Raw genomic sequence first — 27,839 nt, 5'->3', positions numbered from 1 at the left:
GCGTGACGTGTGCATGCGCGTACGTGCTGATTCCCCCCCCCCCCCCACACAAATCGATTTTGGATTAATCTTCCCGACTATGCTCTACATACATTATTTCTACTTTTTGTTAGTGTTATTTTAGGTTTTATGTGTTATTTGGTAGGTTATTTTTTTGGGTCTGGGAACGCGCAAAAATTTTTCCCATATAAATTAATGGTAATTGCTTCTTCACTTTACGTCATTTCGGCACAGAAGGTTTCAAAGGAACGCTCTACCTTAGTGGGGGAAATACGGGGCAGGGGCGGTCCCGTATGGGACAAACCAATTTAGCCCAATATACGGGATGTCCCGGCAAATATGGGACAGTTGGCAACCCTATGTTCAAGTTCAACAGTGCATGACAGGGAATGAGGAAAGGTGCAGCTGACTCATAGCGTTTCCTCATGGCCCGGTAGCACATGTTTTGCGGCCCAGTGGTTGGGGACCGCTGGTCTAAAGGCAAATAATGCTAAGGTAGCCTATTTTGAAATTGCTTCAAGCTCCTTCCAATTCATTTCAGTTACCTGTAGACCTTGCTTGATCTGATCAGCATACGTGTGTACAGTAATTGTCGCAATGGTGACAGCTGTCTGTTTATTAAATCAAAAGTTGTGAAGTACTGAATTAAATTTGCATTGGCATTGACCCTATTGTGGCGTTTTTTGTCAAAACTGTGGCACTTGATCTTCCTAGATTTAATGTTTTAATGATTTTTATTGACCTGCTTAAATTGGACATCTCAACTGACTCAGCAATATAAATTTCTTGTTTTCTGGTTGTATTGGCTCATTGGCAGATCACCATCTGTCTATTACAAGAGTTAGTTCAATTCTAACTTCACATGGATTTATTTAGTTTCCTCCTTTCATTTAAACATTTAGAAACGTACTACTAGACATACTCCATCTACTAGAACAATTATAGATCTGAAAATTGGAATAGGGATTAAGTGTAACTTGAATTAACAGTTGTTTGTCAGTGTGGTTCACTATTTTTTCCCCCTTTGTCAGGGTGAATGGAAACCAGCACAGATTGATAATCCAGATTACAAAGGAAAATGGATTCATCCTGAAATTGATAATCCAGAATATACACCAGACTCCAACCTTTACAGCTACAAAGATATTGGTGTGATTGGCCTAGACTTGTGGCAGGTTAGTATCAAACTTGTGCACGATGGTTCATGGACCTCTGGTCCAACATGATTTGTGATTTCGTGTTTTATAATTTTTTTTTGCTCAGCATAACAAAACTTCCAATTTTCAGGTACATTTACATTTCTTCCCCTCACAGATATCAGCTATCAGAACACTTCCATCAAAGTATAGACTTCACCACCACATCCTATGCAAAAGCCCTTATTAGTATACCAGACAGGTTTACATCTACATATTGTAGAAAAGGTTGCCATGTTTTATGAGAACTTACTTGTTTTTGAGTGTACCATACATGTTTAATAAGTCCAAAGGAATGTATTCCATGATTAATTTATGCCAACCAGAAAGTCCAGGGGCCTTATCGGATATCCAACAAAGCAAAGTGTTCTTCCTCGCACAAAATCAGGATATTAATAAGTTTTTTTTGATGTGCATTAATAATACAACTGCTGGGTAGGCTTAAGAGAAAACACACTGCATCCAGTTCAAGCTCCATCTTCAGAATCTTTTCCATTTCACCCAAAATATCACTCCAGTATGCCTGAAGTTTGGGACAAGTCCAAAAGCAGTGGGCAAGAGTTCCAGTATTTCCTTTACATTTAGAACACATTGGAGAAGCTCCTGTCTTAATTTTGAGAGACAATCTGGAGTCAGATGCAGAATTTTGAGTTGCAATGCTTTAATTCTATTACAAACTGAAATTTTCTTTGCATTATCACAGATGTCTTCCCATGTTTCAGCTGTAATTTCTACTCCCAGCTCTCCCTCCCAGACCCTTCCCAGCTGCTTAGCCTCTCAAGAACATTCCCTCAGGATGCTATAAAAAGTACTGATGGAGACTTCACCCTTGGAACGAAACACCCTCTTTTCTATGTCAGAACTATAGATATCAGTTAACAATGATATTTTTCCTGTGTATAGTCTCTTATCTGAAAAAATGAAAAAGATCCTTGCTTGGGTATGTCGAATTTCTGTACTATTTGACTGAAAGACATCATTCCTTCATCAAACAAGTCTCCTAGATGGAAAATACCCTTAAAAATCCAAAGTTTAAATCCAGGATCCAGTATGCCAGGCTTAAAATCTGGACTGCTGGTAATTGGAGTGAAGAGTGATATTTTCACTACGTTGCCCGCAATTTGTCGCACCGCCCTCCAAGCCCTGATTGTGTTAATTATTATTGGGTTGTGACAATATTCCTTAACTAATTTCATCTTATTGAGGAAAAGCAAATTAACAAGAGGGCATTTTGTTTGTGAGGCTTCAATGTCCAGCCAACTTGAGCAGGGATCCCTGCAAACCCAGTCAACCACATAAGATAAAAAGGAACTTATATTTTTTTTGATGTCTGGAAAATCTAGATCCCCTAGACTACTGGGAACTTAGACATTTTAATACAGGGTCTTTTTTTTTTTTTGGTTCCAAATGAAAGAATCAAACCAGTTATTTATTTATTTTTTAAAAAAAGTGTTTGTTGGGTGAAAATGTCTGGAATCATTCATATTGAGTAGTGCAGACGAGGAAGAATGTTCATTTTGAGCAAGGATATTTGGCCAAGCTAAGAAATGAGAAGAGTGCTCCATCGCTCTAGATCCGCTTTGATTTTGTCAAATAACTGTGTGAAGTTAGCTTTGAACAATTGATTAAACGTGGGTGTGATGAATATGCCTAGGTAAACAAAACCTGTCGGTGACCATTTAAAGGGGGAAAACACCCTGAGTGTCAGGTACCTACTGCAGGTTCCCCTGAGGCATAGCCTCTGATTTAGTAAAGTTAACTTTATAACCTGAAAAGGCGCTAAATGAATTGATGCATTGTATAAGGTGGTGCACTGACATAGCAGGGTTTGATAAGAAAATTAGAACATCATCTGCATACAATGTAATTTTATGTGACCTTAGTCTTATGTCTGGAGCAGATATTTTGGAGTCTTGCCGAATAGCCTCTGCCAATGGCTCGATCACTAGTGTGAAAAGTAGTGGTTTCTGAGGGGCAGCCCTGAGGCTCTTTCCTTTTTTAAGAATTATGGAGATATTAGCTTCTCTCAATGATGATGGGAGGAGACCACAAATAAATGCATGATGGAACATGTTTAGCATAGGCTCTTATAATAACCTGTGAACTCTTTATAGAATTTACTAGTGAGTCCATCAGCACTTTGGAGCTGTCTCTCAGCTTCCTGTATCTCGTATAGATAACGGAGCATTGAGGAGGGACTCTTGTTCAGAAGGAATGCCTGGGAAATCTAAATTCCTGAAAAAGGACTCCCATCTTAGATTCACCATCACTACATTGCTCAGATTGATACAATTTAGAATAAAAATTCTTCAATACAACATTAGTTTAGAATTACTAGTGAGGGCTCCTCTCCCATCCCTAATTAAAGCAATAGTTTGAGAGGCATTTTTCTTTCTAGCTAAATAAACCAAATACCTACCTGGTTTTTCACCATGTTCAAACCATGTTTGGTTAGCAAATGTCAATTTTCTTTTGGCTGCTTGTGTAAATAGAGTTTAGTGTACAGCGTAGGGCTGTGATCTTTAACTAGGCTGCAGAAGGCTTATTAAAATGATCTTTTTCAGCTGCCGCAAGCCTTGCTTCCATTAGGCGTTGCTGTTCCGCAGCCTGTTGCTTCTTACTAGCAGAGTAACAGGTAATTAATCCCCTTACATAGGCCTTAGTGGTTTCCCAGAGCATCAATGGTGATTTGGTGTTTTTAGTTTTTTTGATTTTTTTTTGAGGGCAGGATAAGCATTTTAGAAATGCAGCTGTTGCGTTTTCACATTTTTTTGGAAGTGAATTTCGGACAAAGATGTGGAAATTTCTATTCTTGGTTTTCCTGCCTTTGAAGCTTGAAAGTTCCATTCTGAAACATGTTAATATTATACTTGGCCTGCAGTGTTTTGCAATAGGACTGTTAAGGTGCAATATGCATACTGTAGGGAATTGTTGAATTATCACTCTATTTCCACAAAACTTGTAAGATGTGTTAATTCCTGGATATTCAGTGGTTGTGGGGGAGGGGGGTAGTTTGCACATTTGGTCTTAAGCATGAATTGGTTTTTCCCTTCCAAATTTACATTCATTCAAGGACTAACATTGAAATGAGTTATTCAGAGTTGTAATTGAAGTTGTTAGTGGAAGCTGTTTAATGGAGCACTCAAAACTTGCATTACACATTTCTAAATGTGCCATTAGGGTAAGGTCTAAATGCACATAGCTGAAGGTAAAGTACAGGTCTTGTGTGTAATAACTTCTGCAATGATAACTTCATTTGCAACAGCTTCACAGGCATGTAGCATACAAGCAGCAGGCAAGTCAGAATGCTGTAAGCACTGTTGTATTTCCACCTTGCTATACTTTGCAATTCATTGGGCAGTTACTTTATTTCTAGAATCGGTCTTGATTTTTGTTTAAAAATAATCACTATTATTTTTCAGGTTAAATCTGGAACAATATTTGATAACTTCCTGATCACAGATGATGAAAAGCATGCAGAAAAAGTTGGAAAGGAAACCTGGGGAGCCACCAAAGTAAGAAGTAACTTATTTCCCTTCCTAAAGAAATGATTGATAGGTTGCCTTAAAGTGGCACTGTTTGGAGCAAAGTGAAGCATGGGATCTGAAATGGTCCCAGCAGAGGACAGTTGACTTTTTGCATTTTCCCTGTTGGGACTTCTGTCCTGATTGAGTTCTCTGAGAGGAAGAAGCATCCCCCTCCCCCTTTCAAGGTTTCAAATTGAATAAACTAATCAGCCTTGTATCTTGAATCCTGGGGAAATGGTGGTGCTGAGCTTGCTGTGAATTACATTAATAGTCTTGTCCATTTGTGTGGGTGGATGGGTGGAAAGTTGTACCCAAGAACATTGGAAAGCTTGTTAACACTCCTGCAGGCTCAATTATTCCAGTTCAGTAGACTGTATATACTGTCCACATGTGGCTCTATTTGTCAAATACAAGTGTGCCTAATGTTAGGGCTGACACTTGGTATTTGTAAAAATTAGGGCAAGATTTTGATACCCCTTGTACCTCTATGGAATTTTGACACCATACATTTTAGTTTGGTTGTAGCATGTAAGGAGTTTCTATGTTCTCCTCAAGCTCTCGTCTGGAAGCTCAGATTTCCTTGCACCTTTCAAAGGTGTATGGGTTCACATGTTAATTGGTCACGTGAGTGTAATTGGGTAGCATAAACCCATTGGGCCAGAAGGGCCCTGTCCATGCTGTATCTCAAAAAAGTTGGTGAGAAACCATCCAGTAGATTAAAATAAACTATTTAGACAAAATTCATTAGTGAATAGACTACTCTTTGGTGATGCTCATTTAACAGCTTTTTCTCTAATGCTAGAACTAAGCTACTTTTGTTATCTTAGGACCCAGAAAAGAAAATGAAGGAGCAACAGGATGAGGAGGAAAGGAAGAAGCGAGAGGAAGAAGAGAAGAAGGAAAAGGAGGACGATGAGGGTGATGATGAAGATGATGATGAGGATGAAGATAAAGAAGAAAAAGAGGAAGATGAAGAGGAGGAGGAAACAGAAACCACTCATAAAGATGAGTTATAAAGATTGTAATATAATGTTGGGAGAATAAATGGCAGCAGGGCAATGTACAGAAGAACCTTCACACAAAGCATTTGGGACCCCTTATTGGAATGTGCTCTTTTTTTTGTTTACAAAAAGTTAGATGAATGTGGCTTAGGTTCTTTTAGTTTGGGCTAGGAGGAAAGGGACAGTTAATTCCTGTTCAAATATGCATCCACAGAAGGGACTACTGATCTAGATATTGAGTACTAAATTACAATCTTATGGTATTGCCTTCATAATGTGGGTTGGGGAAAACAAAATGAATCTAATCTGAAAGTGGAGCTGGAGATTGTCTTGGACATTGGCAACACCAACCTGACTGTTTGCAGTTGAAGTAGCCACATTCAGCCTGGAAATTACTCATTGATAACAGGCTTTCATCAATATCCTTCTCTGCTGTTCTAACCGAGGATTCTTCGCTTCAGTTTTCCTTTGAGTCAGCTCCTCATTAACACAAAATTGATACCAGTCCTTAAATATTCAAGTATCTACAGTTATTCAGGCTTGGTTGGGTCTCCCATGCTGTTGGGTTAACTTGTTTCAATGTATCTTGTACACTGAAGTATATTTAAGCCTGTCTGAATATTGCAGTTGATGCCTGTTTTCAGGGAGCACTGGTTTAGACTAATTCAACCATTTGTTTCTCAAACAATTAAATCTGGTGATGGGATTTCACAAAATGGGAATATCTGAATTGAATTTGAACATTTTCACTTCCATTGGGGGTTTTCCCATTAACAGGCTTCAACTGTAAGTGTAATTGTACAACTGTCTTCACTCATTTGAAGAACTGGGTCCCACAGGATCGCACAAGTTATACACAAGGGTGTTCTTGGCTCTTTTCCAAATCCAGGGTCTACTTTGTATTTTGCATTCTTTATATAGGGGTTTCAAAAAGAGGGGAAAATCTTTATTTCCAAAATTTCAAAACAACTCTTAATTTCTGTACAGACCAAGATGGAAGTTGTCATTTTAATCTGTTATTTAAATGTTGTAAATTGGTTGTTTAATCATGACCACGTTTTTGGAAACTTAGTTCTGTGTGCAATACAGATACGTTTGATCACATTTCTACAATAAATACCAAATGGAAGTGATGAGGTGTATGGATTATTTATTCTTGTCTCTGATGGTGGAATTGCTACATTATCCTTTGATTTATGTGGTTTAAGAATCCAGATTAACAGCTTGTCCATAGTTCTGCACCTAATTTTTGAAAATTTTAAAATCTGTAAAACCCACTTTTCTGTTGGTGGATATGAAATCTTTCTATTCATTGTGCTGGAGTGGGTCATCCTGTTTCCTAGCCAAAATTGTCACCTATTTGACACTTGCATTGCCTTGCTTCAATTTTTAGTACCATGGGGTAAATGTAATTTGTGCTGTAATTTCAGTCATAAGAATAAATAGGGCAAGGTGGGTTAACCTTCCCTTCATAAAGGTAGTATGGTTGGTATAATGCTTTATAACACCATTTATGTTCCACTTTAGGTTTCGGGAGGGTGAGCCATTTCATTTGATTACCTTTTCTCCTGGATGGTCCAGCTTTCTTTCCTCAGCATGATATTTCAAGAAACATTTCAACTGGAAGCTTAAACACAAAATACTCTGCAGATGCTGGGGTCAAAGCAACATTCACAACACGCTGGAGGAACTCAGCAGGTCGGGCAGCATCCATGGAAATGATCAGTCAATGTTCTGGCCCGAAACGTTGACTGATCATTTCCACGGATGCTGCCCGACCTGCTGAGTTCCTCCAGCGTGTTGTGAGTGTTCAACTGGAAGCTTTTTCTATCTGCTGAACACATTTACCAGAAGTTGTTGAATTAAAAGACTTTCAACGTGAATTGTAGACATTAAAAATATTTGACAAGCACTGGAAAGTGCAAATAATCACCTTAAGGGTGGAACTGGCTTTTGGGTAATGAACTGGCATTTAGAAGATAGAAGTATTACCAGACCACTGTACACAATGTATGAGTTTATCAAAATTATTGATAACACTTACTGACAGTACATGATTTCACAGTACTGCTAAATTGCAGTAAAATTCTGGTATTGTTCAGAATCTGTTTTAAGACAACATAGCAGTTTGCCTACCCTCTCATTGGTTCTGCTCAAAGTTTGGTCAAGGTTCAAATTTACCATATCCAACCTTGAGATTCATCTTGCAGAACAAAAGAGAAGTTGCTGGGGCCTTGAATAATAACTTCATGCCTTTTGAGCCACAGGAGGTCCCAGAGGACTGGAGAGTAGCTGATATTGTTTCATTATTCAAGGGAACCAAGGATAATCCTAGAAACTGGATTGGTGAGTCTTGTGTCAGTGGTAAGGAATTTAGTGGAGGAATTCAATGAGTTAGGATTTTTGAGCATTTGGAAAAACAGCTTAATTAGGGAGAGGCAACAAGGCTTTGTGCAGGGCAAGTTGTGTTTAATTATCTGCCAGAAGTGCATACGGCTGGGCGATCTGGAAGAGCATGTAAGGAATCTGGAGCAGCAGCTCGATGACCTTTGACTCGCAAGGGAGAATGAGGCAGTTATAGATGAGAACTACAGGGAGGTAGTCACACCTAGGCTGTCGGAAGCAGGTCGTTGGGTGACAGTCAGAGGAGGGAAAGTGAAGGTGAGCAGACAGGTAGTGCAGAGCACCCCTGTAGCCATTCTCTTGAATATTAAGTTTACCGTCCTGGATACTGTTGGCGGGGATAACCGACCAGGTGTGAGCCATGGTGGCAGGGCCTCCGGCACTGAGTCTGACCCAGTGATGCAGAAGGGTGGGACGGAGAAGAGGAGAGCTGTCGTCATTGGAAACTCTATAGCCAGGGGAGCAGACAGGAGATTTTGTGGATGTGAGAAGGACACCCGCATGGTTTGTTGCCTCCCGGGTGCCAGGGTCCGGGATGTCTCTGACTGGGTGCACGACATCCTGGTACGAGAGGGAAAGCAACCAGAAGTCGTGATACATGTTGGTACCATCAACATAAGCAGGAAGAGGAATGAGGTCCTGAAGTGTGAGTTTCGGGAACTAGGCAGAAGGCTGAAGAACAGGACCTCAAGAGTGGCGTTCTCAGGATTGCTGCCAGTGCTACGTGACAGTGATCGTAAGAATTGGAGGAGATGGCAGTTGAATGCGTGGCTGAGGAGTTGGTGCGGGGGGCAGGCTTTTAGATTTTCAGATCATTGGGATCTCTTCTGGGGAAGGTGGGACCTGTACAGATGCACATGAGCTTGAGGGGGAGCAATATCCTTGCAGGTAGGTTTGCTAACATGGTTCGGGAGGGTTTAAACTAATTTGCAAGGGGGATGGGACCCAGAGCGGTAGAGCAGTGAAAGAAGTGCATGGAGTAAAGCCAGATCTAACATATAGAGAGGCTTTGCGGAAAGAGAAGCAGAATAAAGGGTGTAAAGGTAGTAAGGTAGAAGGGCTGAAGTGTGTGTACCTCAATGCAAGAAGCATCAGGAAGAAAGGTGATGAACTGAGAGCTTGGATACATACATGGAATTATGATGTAGTGGCCATTAGAGACTCGGCTGGCACCAGGGCAGGAATGGATTCTCAATATTCCTGGATTTCAGTGCTTTAAAAGGGATAGAGAGGGGGTGAAAAAGGGAGGAGGGGTGGCATTACTGGTCAGGGATACGATTACAGCTACAGAAAGAGTGGGTAATGTAGCAGGATCCTCTTTTGAGTCAGTATGGATGGAAGTCAGGAACAGGAAGGGAGCAGTTACTCTGTTGGGGGTATTCTAGCAGAGATACAGAGGAGCAGATTGGGAGGCAGATTTTGGAAAGGTGTGAAAATAACAGGGTTGTTAATAATGTTATTAATATTAACTTCCCTAATATTGATTGGCACCTGATTAGTTCCAAGGGTTTAGATGGGGCAGAGTTTGTTAAGTGTGTCCAGGACGGATTCCTGTCACAGTATGTGGACAGGCTGACTAGGGGGAATGCCATACTAGATCCAGTACTAGGCAACGAACTGGGTCAGGTCACACATCTCTTAGTGGGTGAGCATCTGGGGGACAGTGACTACCGCTCCCTGGCCTTTAGCATTATCATGGAAAAGGATAGAATCAGAGAGGATAGGAAAATTTTTAATTGGGGAAGGGCAAATTATGAGGCTATAAGGCTAGGACTTACAGGTGTGAATTGGGATGATGTTTTTGCAGGGAAATGTACTATGGATATGTGGTCGATGTTTAGAGATCTCTTGCAGGATGTTAGGGATAAATTTGTCCTGGTGAGGAAGATAACAACTGATAGGGTGAAGGAACCATGGGTGACAAGTGAGGTGGAAAATCCAGTCAGGTGGAAGAAGGCAGCATACATGAGGTTTAGGAAGCAAAGATCAGATAGGTCTATTGAGGAATATAGGGAAGCAAGAAAGGAGCTTAAGAAGGGGCTGAGAAGAGCAAGAAGGGGGCATGAGAAGGCCTTGGCAAGTAGGGTAAAGGAAAACCCCAAGGCATTCTTCAATTATGTGAAGAAGAAAAGGATGACAGGAGTGAAGGTAGGACCGATTAGAGGTAAAGGTGGGAAGATGTGCCTGGAGGCTGTGAAAGTGAGCGAGGTCCTCAATGAATACTTCTCTTCAGTATTCACCAATGAGAGGGAACTTGATGATGGTGAGGACAATATGAGTGAAGTTGATGTTCTGGAGCATGTTGATATTAAAGGAGAGGAGGTGTTGGAGTTGTTAAAGTACATTAGGACGGATAAGTCCCCGGGGCCTGACGGAATGGTGGGAAAGCTGTTGGAAAAGATTCTTAGAGATAGGATCTATGGGCATTTAGAGAATCATGGTTTGATCAGGGACAGTCAGCACAGCTTTGTGAAGGGCAAATCCTGTCTAACAAGCCTGATAGAGTTCTTTGAGGAGGTGACCAGGCATATAGATGAGGGTAGTGCAGTGGATGTGATCTATATGGATTTTAGTAAGGCATTTGACAAGGTTCCACATGGTAGGCTTATTCAAAAAGTCAGAAGGCATGGGATCCAGGGAAGTTTGGGCAGGTGGATTCAGAATTGGATTGCCTGCAGAAGGCAGAGGGTCGTGGTGGAGGGAGTACATTCAGATTGGAGGGTTGTGACTAGTGGTATCCCACAAGGATCTGTTCTGGGACCCCTACTTTTCATGATTTTTATTAACAACCTGAATGTGGGGGTAGAAGGGTGGGTTGGCAAGTTTGCAGACAACACAAAGGTTGTGGTGTTGTAGATAGTGTAGGGGATTGTCGAAGATTGCAGAGAGACATTGATAGGATGCATAAGTGGGCTAAGAAGTGGCAGATGGAATTCAACCCGGAAAAGTGTGAGGTGGTACACTTTGGAAGGACAAACTTCAAGGCAGAGTACAAAGTAGATGGCAGGATACTTGATAGTGTGGAGGAGCAGAGGGACCTGGGGGTACATGTCCACAGATCCCTGAAAGTTGCCTCACAGGTGGATAGGGTAGTTAAGAAAGCTTATGGGGTGTTAGCTTTCATAAGTCGAGGGATAGAGTTTAAGAGTCGCGATGTAATAATGCAGCTCCATAAAACTCTGGTTAGGCCACACTTGGAGTACTGTGTCCAGTTCTGGTCGCCTCACTATAGGAAGGATGTGGAAGCATTGGAAAGGGTACAGAAGAGATTTACCAGGATGTTGCCTGGTTTAGAGCGTATGCATTATGATCAGAGATTAAGGGAGCTAGGGCTTTACTCTTTGGAGAAGAGGAGGGTGAGAGGAGACATGATAGAGGTGTACAAGATAATAAGAGGAATAGATAGAGTGGATAGCCAGCGCCTCTTCCCCAGGGCACCACTGCTGAATACAAGAGGACATGGCTTTAAGGTAAGGGGTCTGAAGTTCAAGGGGGATATTAGAGGAAGGTTTTTTACTCAGAGAGTGGTTGGTGTGTGGAATGCACTGCCTGAGTCAGTGGTGGAGGCAGATACACTAGTGAATTTTAAGAGATTACCAGACAGGTATATGGAGGAATTTAAGGTGGGGGGTTATATGGGAGGCAGTGTCTGAGGGTCAGCACAACATTGTGGGCCAAAGGGTCTGTACTGTGCTGTACTATTCTATGTTCTATGTTTAAATTGAGTTAGATGTGGATAATTAATGAAGGTAGAGCTGTGGATGTTGTCTATGGATTTTAGCATGTGTTTGACATGGTCCCTCTGTGAGTCTCATCCGGAAGATTAAGATGAGTGGGAGTAATGGTGAATTGGCCATTTGGATTCGGAACTGGTTTGTCCATAGAAGGCAGAGGGTAGTGGTTGAAGGGACTTATTGTAGCTGGAAGTTGATGATTACTGGTTCTGTAGGGATCTGTACTGGGACTAGTTTGTGATGTATATAAAATGACCTGAATGTAAATGGGTGGGTTAGCAAACTTGCAGATAATATAAAGATTGATAGTGTAGAAGACTGACAAATAATACAGCACAAAAATTTTAAAATTTGTATGATTTTAAATATAAATCTAAATAATTAAATATAAATATAAACAATATAAATCATTGGCAGATGTGGGTGGAGAAATGGCAGATGGATTGTAATCCAACCAAATGTGAGGTTTTGACCTACCAAAGTGCAACTGTAAGTGGGCAGTAGACTGCTTAGTGCAGTGTTGATGAGCAGAGGAATCCTGGGGTCCAAGTTCATGGCTCCCTGAAAGTGCTTACAAGGTTAGTAAGCCAGATGGCATGCTTGCCTTTATTGGTCAATGCACTGAGTTCAAAAGTCAGTCAGTTAGTTATGTTGCAGCTTAAGTCTCAGTAGGTTTAATATCGCATATAGTTCTGGTTGCCCCATTATAGGAAGGCTTTCGGAAGGGTGCAGAAGAGGTTTATAGGATGCTGTCTGGATTAGAGGGCATATGCTATAATGAGAGGTTGGATAAACATGACTCTCAACACAGGAGCCCCTCAGGGCTGTGTACTAAGTCCCCTCCTTTACTCCCTGTATACCCATGACTGTCGCTATCCACAGCTCTAATCTGTTAATTAAATTTGCTGATGACACTACATTGATTGGCCTTGTTTCAAACAATAACAAGGTGGCCTATAGGGAAGAAGTCATCTCTCTGACACTGGTGTCAAGAAGACGACCTCTTCCCTCAATGTCGCAAAAACGGGAGCTGGTAGTGGTTTGCAGGAGGAATGGAGACGGGCTAACCCCTATTGATATCAGTGGATCTGGGGTTGAGAGGGTAAACAGCTTTAAATTCCTTGGCATCCACATCACCAAGGACCTCATGTGGTCTGAACACACCAACTGTGTGGTGGAAAAGGCACAACAGTGCCTCTTTCACTTCAGAAGGTTAAAGTTTGATGTGGGCCCCCAAATCCTAAGAACTTTCTACAAGGGCACAATTGAGAGCATCCTGACTGGCTGCATCACTGCCTGGTATGGGAACAGTATCTCCCTTAATCGCAGGATTCTGTAGAGAGTAGTGTGGACAGCTCAGCACATCTGTAGTTGTGAACTTCCCGTGCTTCGGGATATTTACAAAGACAGGTGTGTAAAAAGGGCCCGTAGGATCATTAGGGACCTGAGTTACCCCAACCACAATCTATTCCAGTTGCTACTATTGGGGAAATGGTACTGCAGCATAAAAACCAGGACCAACAAGCTCCAGATCAACTTCTTCCACCAGGCCATCAGACTGATTAACTCACCGATTTGAGTGTATTCTATGTTACATTGACTGTTCTATTTATTATAAGTTACTATGTTTGCACATTTAGATGGAGATGTGATGTAAAGATTTTTACTACTCATGTATGTCAAGGATGTAAGAATTAAGTCAATTCAATTGGTTGTTTCCTTTGGAGTGGTGGAGGCTGAGTGGAGATCTGATCATGGTTTATAAGATGCCCAACACAAAAGTCTGCAGGTACCTCAAATCAAAGCAACACAAAAAGCTGAAGGCCAAGGAGCATCAATGGAAGAAAGTAAACAGTTGACTTAGGGCTGAGTCCCTTCATCAGGACTCCTGTGTGTGGTGACATGTATGTACTCTGATAATAAATTTTACTTTGAACTTTATTACCAGAGGCCATGCATTTTAAGATGAGAAGGGGTAATTTTAAAGGAGATGTGAGGGATAAGTTTTGACAGTGGTAGGTGTCTGGAATGTGCTGCCTGGGTGGTTGTTGAGGCAGATACGTTTAGAGACTTTGAAGAGATGTATAGGTAGCCACATGAATGTAAGAAAAATGGAAGAATATGGACATCATGTAGGCAGAAGATATTAGTTTAAGCAGCAATTTGAATACTAATTCAATTGGTTTCACACAGTGTTCCGGAGGGCCTGTTCCTGTACTTGCTATTCTGTTCTATGTTGTAAGACAATAGAATCCACATGTCTGCACACAACAAAGACTGACAAGCATCCAATGTGCAAAATAGGACAAGTAATTCAAATGGTTTTCCACAAGTAATACATGGAAGATGAGCTGTAGAGTCCATGGCTGCTGGGTCAGGTCAGTGCTGAGTGAGTGAACCCCGTCCAGAAACCTGACAAGTAGTTCTGAATCCGGTGGTGTGGATATCCTACCACCTGCATATCCTACCTGACGGTAATGGGAAGAAGAAAGGGAGACGGGTCAAACACTGGGAGATGTTGTTGAACACGGGATCATTTTCAACACTAGGGCCTTGATGCTTTAATCTGGTTGGTGCTATAATCAGCACAGAGTAATGGGGTGAGTATGAGTTTGTTTTCCCTTCTCAGGCCTCTACATATCTGGCCCCAGAGATGGCTGTCCTGGCTGTACCTGCATTCTCTCAAGTCAAGTTTGCTGAATCTTAGAGAAGATTGTACAATCGCTAGTTCATTTAGACCAGTGGTTCCCAAGATTTTTTGAAGTTACTGCCCCCTTGGCTCCCAGATCACATTCACAGTGCCCCCTCTCCATTCCCTGCCATTACATTAAAAACTAGAGACTTCTGTTTTATGATGCACAGTGGAAAAAAAAAGAACTGCTAGTGCAAAGCAGTGACATATAATTGCAAAAGTTATTCACATTTAATTAAGGCCACAAATTGTTTGGAAGACACAAAGGTGACTCAGGAGGCCCATTGTCTCTGCTTGCTTATACCCCACTGAACTTGTGAGCTCATACTTAGACTCCATTCTATCCCTCTGGGTTCAGTCCCTTCCCACCTACATCTGCGACACTACTCGTGCTCTTGATCTCATCACTAACTTTCAATCTCTAGCCCTGACAACCTCATTTTCACCTAGATATCCAATTCCTATGCACTTTTATCCCCATTTAAGGTCTTGAATGTCTCCGCTTAATAAATAATAGAAACCATAGAAAAACTACAGCACAGAAACAGGCCTTTTGGCCCTTCTTGGCTGTGCCGAACCATTTCCTGCCTAGTCCCACTGACCTGCACACAGACCATATCCCTCCATACACCTCCCATCCATGTATCTGTCCAATTCATTCTTAAGTGTTAAAAACGAACCCACATTTACCACCTCGTCTGGCAGCTCATTCCACACTCCCACCACTCTCTGTGTGAAGAAGCCCCCCCTCATGTTCCCATTAAACTTCCCCCCCCCTCACCCTTAACCCATGTCCTCTGGTTTTTTTTCTCCCCTTGCCTCAGTGGAAAAAGCCTGCTTGCATTCACTCTATCTATACCCATCATAATTTTATATACCTCTATCAAATTTCCCCTCATTCTTCTATGCTCCAGGGAATAAAGTCCTAACCTATTCAACCTTTCTCTGTAACTGAGTTTCTCAAGTCCTGGCAACATCCTTGTAAACCTTCTCTGCACTCTTTCAACCTTATTAATATCCTTCCTGTAATTTGGTGACCAAAACCGAACATAATACTCCAGATTCGGCCTCACCAATGCCTTATACAACCTCATCATAACATTCCAGCTCTTATACTCAATACTTTGATTAATAAAGGCCAATGTACCAAAAGCTCTCTTTACAACCCTATCTACCTGTGACTCCACTTTTAGGGAATTTTGTATCCGTATTCCCAGATCCCTCTGTTCTACTGCACTCCTCAGTGCCTTACCATTTACCCTGTATGTTCTACCTTGGTTTGTCCTTCCAACGTGCAATACCTCACACTTGTCTGTATTAAACTCCATCTGCCAATTTCCAGCCCATTTTTCCAGCTGGTCCAAGTCCCTCTGCAGGCTCTGAAAACCTTCCTCACTGTCTACTACACCTCCAATCTTTGTATCATCAGCAAATTTGCTGATCCAATTTACCACATTATCATCCAGATCATTGATATAGATGACAAATAACAATGAGGCCTTGCCGGTGCTTTATAAAGTTTCAACATTACACCTTTGCTTTAATATTCTCGTTCTCTTGAAATAAATGCTAACCTGGCATTTGCCTTCCTCACAAGAGGCAACCTGCAAATTAACCTTTAGGAAATCCTGCACAAGGACTCCCGTCCCTTCATGCCTCCATTTTAGTATTTTTTCTCAATTTAGAAAATAGTCAACCCTTTCATTTCTTCTACCGAAGTGCATGACCTGACGCTATTCCATCTACCACTCCTTTGCCCATTCCCCTAATCTATTTCAATTTCTTCTGCTTTCTCAAACCTACCTGCCCATCCACCTAGCTAATGGCATGTTGGCCTTCATAACAAGGGGAGTTGAGTATAGGAGCAAAGAGGTCCTTCTGCAGTTGTACAGGGCCCTGGTGAGACCACAGGTGGAGTATTGTGTACGGTTTTGGTCTCCAGATTTGAGGAAGGACATTCTAGCTATTGAGGGAGTGCAGCGCAGGTTCACGAGGTTAACTCCCGGGATGGCGGGACTGTCATACGTTGAAAGATTGGAGCGACTGGGGTTGTATACACTGGAATTTAGAAGGATGAGAGGGGATCTGATTGAAACATATAAGATTATTAAGGGATTGGACATGCTGGAGGCAGGAAACATGTTCCTGATGTTGGGGGTGTCCAGAACCAGAGGCCACAGTTTAAGAATAAGGGATAGACAATTTAGAATGGAGTTGAGGAAAAACTTTTTCATACAGGGTTGTTGTTCTGTGGAATGCTCTGCCTCAGAATGCAGTGGAGGCCAATTCTCTGGATTCTTTCAAGAAAGAGTTATATAAAGCTCTTAAAGATAGTGGAGTGAAGGGATATGGGGAGAAAGCAGGAAAAGGGTACTGATTGTGGATGATCAGCCATGATCACAGTGAATGGTGGTGCTGGCTCGAAGGGCTGAATGGCCTACTCCTGCACCTATTGGCTATCTTTGTATCGTTTGCAAACTTCACAACAAAGCTATCAATTCCATCATCCAAATCATTGACATATAATGAAAAAGATATTCCCATGGCTCTCTTGACTATAGCTCTTCCAACCCTATTGAGGGATAAAGCAGAGCACAAGAAGTCAGCATGGAGGATATTCTACTCAACTTTATTGATAACTCTGCTTGTACTGCATGTGAACTCCTCCCATGTGGGAATGCCTAACTGAATGGCATAGGAATAATATTAACTACCACTACATCTCCCCTTCTTAGAAAAAAAATAGGTATGCACTTATTCATAGAAATTATAGCTACTGAAATTCTGCGATTCAGTTCACTTTACCCATAGCAAGTAATTTATGCTCCTTACATGAACATAAAAAAAGAATTGCCAATGTTGTAACTGTCTCTTAGTTTTAATGGCCTCTCACTCTTTGTATAAAAATTGCCAACAATACAAATAACAGTCTTTCTTAGTTTTTAATGGTCTCACTCTCCTTGTCTTCCTCCTTTTTTTACCAATTCCATTTTTTAAGAAGTGTTATTTTGTGAAATATTCTGAACATTAGAACTCTAAAAAACACTAAATCTAATGAAGGTCAGAGTAGACTACCTGAACACTCCAGAAAAGTGACAGGATTATTCAGCCTCTTTAGCCAATCTCTGGTGGGACAAATGACCCAATCTGGTACAGGTTCCTGTAAACGTTAGAGCAGATGGAGCTTCTTGAACAGGTCCTGGTCATAAGAATCAGGCCATGCTATTTCTTTCTCTACCTTTCGTGGACTTTGAAGGCACATGAGCGCAGGCCTGTTCCACCTGATTTCACCTCGTGATGTTCTGATCATCAACGATCGTGGTGCAACATTCACAACACGCTGGCGGAACTCAGCAGGTCGGGCAGCATCCGTAGAAACGATCAGTCAACATCTCAGGCCGGAACCCTTCGTCAGGACTGACTGATCGTGCTGCATACTGCTGGACTATTGTTCCTTCAGTGAATTGGACTGAAGTCTAAACAGCCTCACCACTCCTTGAGTGGCAACAAAGATTTAGCTCTGTGTCTAAGATCATGTATGCTCTTCATTTTCTTACACTGGGTTGTCTCAAATTTTCTCACTTTGTCTAAGAGTGAGGTTGGAGAAGGGGAGGAAGAACGGGCAGGCCAGTTCTCAGTCTCTGGCCCATTAACAGCTTTGATGGACAGTAGCCATTCGCAAAGAGGTATGGAGCAATAAGCGCGCAGTGCTTCGTAGGGGTCTTTTGACTTCAATAGGAGACCCATAACGGTTTGTACTGCTCTTTCCCAGTTCAAGAATGGTGAGCGTGTTTCTTTCAATCCAAACACGAGGAAATCTGCGGATGCTGGAAATTCAAGCAACACATACAAAGTGCTGGTGGAACGCAGCAGGCCAAGCAGCATCTATAGGAAGAAGTACAGTCGATGTTTCGGGCCGAGACCCTTCGTCAGGACTAACTGAAGAAGAGATGGCCAGAGATTTGAAAGTGGGAGGGGGAGGGGGAGATCTGAAATGATAGGAGAAGACAGGAGGGGGAGGGATGGAGCCAAGAGCTGGACAGTTGATTGGCAAAAGGGATACAAGGCTGGAGAAGGGAGGGGATCATGGGGCGGGAGGCCTACGGGGAAAGAAAGGGGGAGGGGAGCACCAGAGGAAGATATAAGGAGGCAGAGAGAGGAGAAAGAAAGGGTGGGTGGGTGGGTAAATAAATAAAGGATGGGGTAGGAAGGGGAGGTGGGGCATTAATGGAAGTCAGAGAAGTCAATGTTCATGTGTCAGGTGTTGCCAATATATAGAAGGCCACACCGGGAGCACCGGACGCAGCATATCACACCAGCCGACTCACAGGTGAAGTGTCACCTCTCCTGGGAGACTATTACGCTGAACACCTACGCTCTGTCCGCCAGAGAAAGCAGGATCTCCCAGTGGTCACTCATTTTAATTCCACGTCCCATTCCCATTCTGATATGTCCATCCATGGCCTCCTCTACTGTCAAGATGAAGCCACGCTCAGGTTGGAAGAACAACACCTTATATTCCGTCTGGGTAGCCTCCAACCTGATGGCATGAACATTGACCTCTCTAACTTCCGTTACTGTCCCTCCTCCCCTTCTTACCCTATCCCTAAATTATTTATTTATTTCCCCCCCTTTCTTTCTCTTTCTTCTCCCTTTGTCCCTCTCACTATATCTTCCTTTGGTGCTCCCCTCCCCCTTTCTTTCCCCCTAGGCCTCCCGATCCTCTCCCTTCTCCAGCCTCGTATCCCTTTTGCCAATCAACTTTCCAGCTCTTAGCTTCATCCCTCCCCCTCCTGTCTTCTCCTATCATTTCGGATCTCCACCTCCCCCTCCCACTTTCAAATCTCTGACTATCTCTGCTTTCAGTTAGTCCTGACAAAGGGTCTCGGCCAGAAACGTCGACTGTACCTCTTCCTAGCAAAAGTTCTGTACTTGTTTCATGTCTTCCCCTTTTATTCTCAGCCTGCAGATAGGATTCTCCTTCTTTTTAGATATCACCATCCATTCCGTCTTTTTGCAATTGATAGATAGACCCATTTTTGCACTTTCTTCAACAACTGTATCAATTAAGTTTTGTTGTTCTTCCTCCATACTTGCAGTTAACACAGTGTCATCTGTATATTTGAAATTATTGATGTTTTCACCGCCAACTTTGATTCCCAAGATGTCTCTTATTTTTTGTAATATTGTTTCACTGTACACATTAAATAAATCAGGGGAGAAAACACATCCTTGTTTAACGCCTCTCTTGATTTTCATAAACTGACTCACTTCTCCATCTATTCTTACAGTGGCAGTTTATTCCCAGTACAGATTTCTGATTCAGCGGAGGTCTTTCGAATCTAGATCTAGAGTTTTCTGTAATATTTCAAATAACTTATTGTGCTTCACTTTATCAAATGCTTTTGTGTAGTCGATAAAACAAACAAATAAATCTTTTTGTACTTGAATAGCTCGTTCTGATAGTATCCTTAACATCAATATTGCATTTCTTGTACTTTTGTCTTTCACAAAACCACATTGTTCTTTACCTATTTCAGCTTGTATCTTACTTTTAGTTCTTGTCATCAAAATGCTTAGAAGTATCTTGGTGATATGACTCATTAAACTTATGGTCCTATGTAATTCACATTCTATTGCTCCAGGTTTCTTAGGAAGAGTGACAAATACTGACTTTTTTTCTCTTCTGGTATTATTCCAGTCTCATAAATGTCATTGATTAAATCAGTAAGTTTTTCAATTCCATAATCTTCAAGGGCGATAATTTGTTCTATTACTAATTCATCAGGACCTGCTGCCTTTCCTTTCTTCATCTTATTTATTGCATTACAAACTTCAGATTTTAAAATACTTGGACCTTCAATATTTTTCTTAATTTCTGGTTTTTCACCTCAATCATCTTCAAACAATACCTGAATATACTCAGTCCATCTGTTCATAATCTCATCTTTTTCCATGATAATGGTACTGTCATACTGTCCTTTGCTTTCAAACATCCACCTGAAGAACAGAGGAGCATTTTACCAGTGATATTCTTGATTTGTTGATGTAACCTTTTTGGATCAGTAATAGAGAGTCTTTCTATTTGCTCACATTCTTGGTTTAACCATTCTTCTTTGGCTTTTTGACATAAGATTTTAACTTTTTATCTCAGAACTTATATCCTATAGGATTTGCTTTCTTCCATTAGATTTTTGATTTCATCTGTCATCCATTTATTCCTTGTGCTTTTTTCTTTTTTAGGAATCACTGACTTTGCTGATTCTACCAAGGCATCCTTTAGAGAGTTAAACTTCATTTCTACGTGATTGCTATCATCTTCAAGATTGTATTTCTAGACTTTGAAATCTATTCCTTACTTCAATTGTAAATTTTTGTCTCAAGTTTTCTTCTTTAATTAATTGTGAGTAGTCAAGGGATTGTTCAGGTTTTTGGCTCTTTAGTTTTTTAAGTTTTACTTTTACATGACATACTACTGGGTTATGGTCACTATTACAGTCTGCACCTGGATATGTTTTGCATCGAGTCACTGAGTTTCTAAATCTTTGGTTTATACTAATAAAGTCAATTTGATTTCTAGTGCTATCACCTGGACTTTTCCAGGTCCACAAGCGTCCTGGATGGTTTGTAAAGTAGGTATTCATAATGACCTGATTATTCATCTTCCACCATTCTACCCATTTCTCACCGCCTTCATTTCTTTCCCCAGTCCAAATTTTCCTATGGTATTTCCATCAGCACCTTGTCCTACTTTAGTATTTAGATCTCCCATGACAATAACAATATCTTGAGATTTGCATCATTCTTTGCTTGTTCAAGCTCTTCATAGAATTTATCTATATCTGTGGCGACCCACTTTCTACGCAGGCGAACCGGCTCACAAAATGGCGTGCGTGTCGGTAGAGAGGCCAGGCCCAAAATGGCACTGGGCCTTCTTCACCAGCAAGGGGAGAAAGCCCGCGCGCAGGGAGAGACTTTTATAATGTACCTCTGACATCATTTCCGCTCGGACAGGGCGGGAACGGAACTGCGTAAAAGCCAGTGCCGCGAAGTTTGAATAAACTAGTTGCGAGTGCAACTTACAGACTGCCTGTCGTTATTTCTTGCTCTGTGTGTAGCACATTGCTACATTGGTGACCCCGATGGTCTAAACGGGATTTGGACCAAAGATGATCGATTCTTCATCTGTTCACGCAGTTTCGCTAAAACTGCCAACTTTCTGGACGCTGCAACCACGCGTGTGGTTTGACCAAGCAGAAGCCCAGTTCCAGATTCGGCAGATATCTTCTGATTCCACGCATTACTATTACGTGGTGAGCTCCCTTGACACAGCCGGCCATGTTGAGGATTTCATACAGTCACCCCCGGAAGAAGGCAGCATTCAAAGCACTGCTCATAGGGACCTTTGGCCTCTCACGGCGTAAGTGGAGTGCCCGCTTGCTGCATCTGAACGGTTTGGGAGACAGGCCGCCGTCAGCATTAATGAACGAGATGCTGGCCCTGGCTGAAGGACACAAGCCCTGCCTCATGTTTGAGCAGATATTCCTAGAACAACTGCCCGAGGACATACATCTGCTGCTGGCCGATGCAGATTTCAGTGACCCCCCCCGGAAGGTGGCAGCCCGGGCAGTTGTGCTGTGGAATGCCAAGAAGGAGAGTGGGGCATCCGTCGGACAGATTACCAACAGCAGGCCAGACCAGGCCCGGCAACAGAGCACACACAACCCAGAGGCAGGAGTGAGGAGGCCAATGAACACCACCAGCGGTGGGGCACAGAAGCCCGTTGTTGTCACCCGCCCTGCAAGTTCCCGGGAAATGCCAGGGCCAGCTGCCGCTAATGGCTATGGCGGCTGGCCACCAGGACAGCCTCTTGTACGATTGGGACAAATGTGTCTCCCTCTCTGCCGCTTCTTCCGGTCTTGGACAGGACAACTTCCATACCAGGTTGTGATGCACCCCAGAAGAATACTTTCTACGGCGCATCAGGTTCTTAATTTCCTCTCTGTACTCAAACTCATCAGGATTTGTTCCCTATGCGACTCCCTGGTCCATTAGTCCCTCCCCATTGATCTCCCTCCTGGTACTTATAAGATCGTAAGACCACAAGACATAAGAGAAGAATTAGGCCATCTGGCCCATCAAGTCTGGTCTGCCAATTAATCATGGCTGATCCTTTTTTAAATCTCCTCAACCCCAGTTCCCGGCCTTCTCCCCATAACCTTTGATGCCATGTCCAATCAAGAACCTATCAATCTCTGCCTTAAATACACCCAACGTTATAGTCTCTACAGCTGCATGTGACAACAAATTCTACAAGTTCACCACCCTTTGGCTAAAGAAATCTCGCCCTATCTCTGTTTTGAAAGAGTGCCCCTCTATCCTGATGCTGTGCCCTCTTGTCCTAGACTCTCCCACCATGGGAAACATCCTTTCCACATCTACTCTGTCTAGGCCTTTCAACATTCAAAAAATTTCGATGAGAGCCCCCCCTCATCCTTCTGAATTCCAGTGAGTACAGACCCAGAGCCGTCAAACATTCCTCATACGATAACCTTTTCATTCCTGGAATCATCCTTGTGAACATCCTCTCAAACCCTCTCCGACGCCGGCATATATTTCCTAAGATGAGGGGCCCAAAGCAGTTCACAATACTCAAAGTGAGGCCTCACCAGTGCCTTATAAAGCCTCAGCATCACATCCTTCCTCTTGAATTCTAGATTTCTTGAAATGAATGCTAACATGGCATTTGCCTTCCTCACCACCGACTCAACCTACAAGTTCAGGGTGTTTTGTACAAGGGCTCCCAGGTCCCTCTGCATCTCAGATTCCTGGATTATCTCCCCGTTTAGAAACTAGACCGCACATTTGTTTCTACTACCAATGTGGATGACCATGCATTTTCCAACATTGTATTTCATTTGCTACTTTCTTGCCAATCCCCCTAATCTGTCTAAGTCCTTCAGCATCCTACCTGTTTCCTCAATCTTTGTATCATCTGCAAACTTGGCAACAAAGCCATCTATTCCATCATCTAAATCATTTATATACAGCATAAAAAGAAGTAGTCCCAACACCAACCCCTGCAGAACATCACTATTCACTGGCAGCCCCCCACTGAGGTCAGGCTAACTGGTCTATAATTTCCTTTCTGCTGCCTTCCTCCTTTCTTAAAGAATGGAGTAACATTTGCAACTTTCCAGTCCTCTGGCACCATGCCAGAGTCCAATGATTTTTGAAAGATCATTTCTATTGCCACCACAATCTCTAACACGGCCTCTTTCAGAACCCTAGGGTGCAGTTCTTCTGGTCCGGGTGACTTATGTACCTTTAGGTCTTTCAGCTTTTTCAGCAGCTTCTCTCTTGTAACAGTGACTGCACCCAGTTCTCTTCCTTCACACACTACAACATCAGGCATACTGCTAGCGTCTTCCACAATGAAGACTGACGCTAAATACTCATTTAGTTCATCAGCCATCTCTTTGTCCCTCGTTATTATTTCCCTTGCCTCATTTTCAAGTGGTCCTATACCAACTCTCATTTCTCTTTTATTTTTAACATACTTGAAAAAAATTTTACTATCCACTTTGATATTATTTGCTAGCTTGCTTTCATATTTCATCCTTTCCCTTCTAATCAATTTTTAAATTTTTCTCACAGTTACCATCAGGAAGGAGATACAGAAGCCTGAAGGCACACACTCAGCGATTCAGGAACAGCTTCTTCCCCTCTGCCATCCGACTCCTAAATGGACTTTGAAGCTTTGGATACTACCTCACTTTTTTCAGTATTTCTAGATCCCCTCTTCTCCAGCCCCGTATCTCTTTCAACAATCAACTTCCCAGCTCTTTATTTCACCCCAGTTTCACCTTTCACCTTGCGTTTCTTCCTCCACTCCCCCCACCTTCTAACTCTGACTCCTCATCTTTTTTCCTTCAGTCCCGATGAAGGGTCTTGGCCTGAGTTGTTGAATGTACTCTTTTCCATGGATGCTGCCTGGCCTGCTGCATTCCCCAGCATTTTGTGTGTGTTACTGGGTGATCCTGGCTGGTATTGTGGAATTGTACCACTGTCAGATTAGAATATGGGAATCATATGAGCTAACACTGCACTGCAGAAGTGGATGGCAATAATGCGGGAGCTGGTCCTAGAAATAACACAATCTCTTCAGTCCAGATTTGGCATGATATCCCAAATACAGAAGTGCTGCGAGCTGCGGAGGCCTCCATTGGTCAGAGTTGATACACAAGCCTGGGCAGTACGATATGGAGAACAAGCTGTTGCCCATGTAGCAAGCTCCCCTCTCCACACAGCTGATGAATCTAAAGGAACTGCACAGACCGATACAGTTTGGTACCAGCAGCATTGCGGGAGTTGCCAGTCAGCATTGAACTCAATGTAGGACTGCCTCAGGGACTCCAGCTCTGGATTTTTCTCTCGGGGTTTATTCCCAAAGTCTTCCCCATGAGAGTGGGTATAGCCGCAAGGTAGTGGAGGTTTGAGATCAGAGTTTTCCTTCTGCTAGATGAGTAGCTGACCACGGCTGATGAGTCCCATCTTCCCGAAGTGACTGGTTTTAAGGTGCCAGTAACCCGCCTTTGCCCCTTCTCCTGTCAGTAGAAATGCTTCTGCTGGGCTTAGTAGCTAAGCCACACGTGAAGGCCGGGAGTTGGACTTGATTGTCAGGCTATTTGGGGTGCATGCCATTAGTCGGTAATGGGAGCTTGTCCCCATTACCACCCTGGCTATAATAATCTTAAAGAACCAGAAGTATCACATTGCTTTCCAATAACTATAACATACTTCGAGCAAAGTCTAAGAGAATGGTGAGTTAGCAAGATATGAGGGGATTATGTGATGATCATTGTAATCAATTATGAAGCATCAGGGATCAAATGCTCATAATAATTAATTTGTTATTTAAATTAAGCCTGTAATCCCTCAGCTAGCCTCCTTGCTACCGAGCACTCCCTCCCGACCCTTTTTATTTTTATGGTCCCCCTTAGAAACTCCCTCTTCCCCCAGGGGAGTGATATTGCCCACTTTGGGAACCACTGGTTTAGATGTTTCAAAAGTAACATTTCCTAAAGTGAAATTACAGGCTGTGGATTGCAGTTACCATAGTTAAGAAGAAGTTAAAATAGTAGTTTTGAGTTTTGCCCACAAAATATTGCCAGCGCCATCTAGGAAGAGTAGTCAATAGGATACCGGAGGTCTGAAAACCGGGAGGGTGAAGGGTGAACTGCAGAGCTGGGAAGTTGATTGGTGAAAGAGATAAAGAGATACAGGGCTGGAGAAGGGGGAGTCTGATAGGAGAGGACAGAAGGACAGAGAAGAAAGAAAACAGAGGAAGAGCACTAGAGGGAGGCAATGGGCAGGCAAGGAGATAAGGTGAGAGAGGGTAAAAGGGATAGTGAATGGTGAAGGGGGGAGGGGAGGCAGCCATTATCAGAAGCTCAAGAAATCGATGTTCATATCATCAGGTTTAGAGGCTACTGAAATGGAATATAAGGTGTTGTTCCTCCAACATGAGTGTGGTCTCATCATAGTATTACATTACGATATGATCTCTCAGTGGCCACCTATTTTAACTCCACTTCCTATTTCCATTCCGATATGTCTATCCATGACCTCCACCACTGTTGTGTTGAACCACACTCAGGTTGGAATATACGCAGATAATTTCAAAACAAATCGATTGAGGTAATACATAGAGAAACACAATAATGCAGGTAATGACATTATCATCACAATATAAAGTGAGTGCAGGTAGACCATGAGAAGATGACTAAAGTGAAGTGCAGATTGACTTTTATAATGCGGGGTTAATTTTAGCTGTAATAAATTTTGGTAAACAAATATAATAGAAACTGGAGGTGAGTTGCAGGCCATCCCTGATCTGGCTGTGTTTGGGAGAGCTGTGGAGAGGCTGAAACACAAGACTGTGGAAGCTGAAATCAGGAGCAAACACGAAGTGCTGGAGGAACTCAGCAGGTCAGGCAGTACCTATGGAGGGAAACTGATGTCCTAATGAAAGAGCTTGACACAAAATTCGACTGTCCCCTTTGAACCACAAATGCTACCTGAGACCTGAGTTCTTCCAGCAGTTTTTGTGTGGCACCTCGAATTCAGTTGCTGTGTAAACTGGTGGTGGGATAGTAAAATAAGGCGGTCGATTTCCTGCTTCACTTTGCATTGTAGCAGCACACAGAAACACTGGGTTATTACAGAGGGGTAAGCGCTGGACATCAGTAATAAATGCAATACTGTACAGTACAGGCGGATGACCGCCGCACCACGGGCGCTCGGTGACGCTGAGGCGTCGCAACGCGGTCGGTCTCCCTGGCGATTACGTTACACGCCGACGCGTCTCCGCGTCAAAATGGCGGCCGTTTGAGACTTTGACACCTGTCAGCCTGGTGGAAATTTCCAGCAAGTTCCAGAGAAGCGTGATCGCCAGCGCGTTCCCCCCCGGGGGACGTGGAGGTGGGGGGGGGAAGGAAGGGGCACAGTCGGCCGCGGGCATCGCCATCATGCTAATTACCGTGAAAACGCTACAGCAGCAAACGTTCAAAATCGAGATCGACCCCGAGCAGACGGTGAGGCAGCGGGACTGGAGGGAAGGGGGCGGGACTTCGGGGACAGGGAGGGGAGGAGCGACAGAGGCGCGTGCTCGTGGTGAGGTGTGATAGGCGGGGCTTACAGCAGGGGGCGGGGCTAACAAGGTGGGTGTGGCTGTGACCCTCAGCGAAGAGGCAATCACTTCTTTGGAAGTTTTCTCTTCGCAGGGGTCTTTCACCATCCTGGAGCCACCCTGTAGTCAGGGAAGTGAGTCATACAGCACAGAAACAACTGTGTGCGATAATTTGCTAAGATCAGGGAATATTAATATCGTTGGGGTAGCAGTTAATAAACTAGATTTTGAGCAATGACCAGACAGTGATCTGATGTGTGGCAAGATGTAGCTCACTCAGGTTCGCCGACTGAATACATTAATCATTGATTCGTAGTAGTTTGGTGTTTTGAGCAGCACCCAATCAGCATTTGGGATTGATTAGCAAAAGCAAATTAAAATAAGGCAGGGGCAACCAGAGTGGTCTTTGTTGGAGTGGAATGTGTTAGAGAGGGGATTTTAAGGCTTTAGCTCTTCGAGGCTTTAATAAGGAGAGGCTTGGATGAGAGAAGCTGAAAAAGCTGCAGGTAGATTCCCCCCCCCCCCGTTTATTTATTGTTTTTCTTCTTTATATTTGCACAGTTATAACAGTAGGGATGTCAGACAGGATCATGAA

At 42.8% G+C, this 27,839-nt stretch overlaps 1 protein-coding gene across 1 annotated transcript in view; it reads left to right on the top strand.

The window, feature by feature from the left end:
* LOC140191085 (uncharacterized) overlaps positions 1–27,839 on the top strand; it is a 98,007-nt gene that overhangs the window by 13,771 nt on the left and 56,397 nt on the right. The window contains exons 7-11 of the mRNA XM_072248161.1: positions 1,032–1,175; positions 4,619–4,711; positions 5,551–5,736; positions 7,252–7,262; positions 26,870–27,149. Coding sequence (XP_072104262.1) covers positions 1,032–1,175; positions 4,619–4,711; positions 5,551–5,736; positions 7,252–7,262; positions 26,870–27,149 — 714 coding nt within the window. The remainder of the gene's footprint in view (positions 1–1,031; positions 1,176–4,618; positions 4,712–5,550; positions 5,737–7,251; positions 7,263–26,869; positions 27,150–27,839) is intronic.

The sequence above is a fragment of the Mobula birostris genome, chromosome 32, assembly GCF_030028105.1.
Source record: "Mobula birostris isolate sMobBir1 chromosome 32, sMobBir1.hap1, whole genome shotgun sequence".
NCBI classification, from domain to species: Eukaryota; Metazoa; Chordata; class Chondrichthyes; order Myliobatiformes; family Myliobatidae; genus Mobula; species Mobula birostris.
The sequence above is the reverse complement of the archived record's forward strand: the minus strand, read 5'-3'. Positions and strand labels throughout refer to the sequence as shown.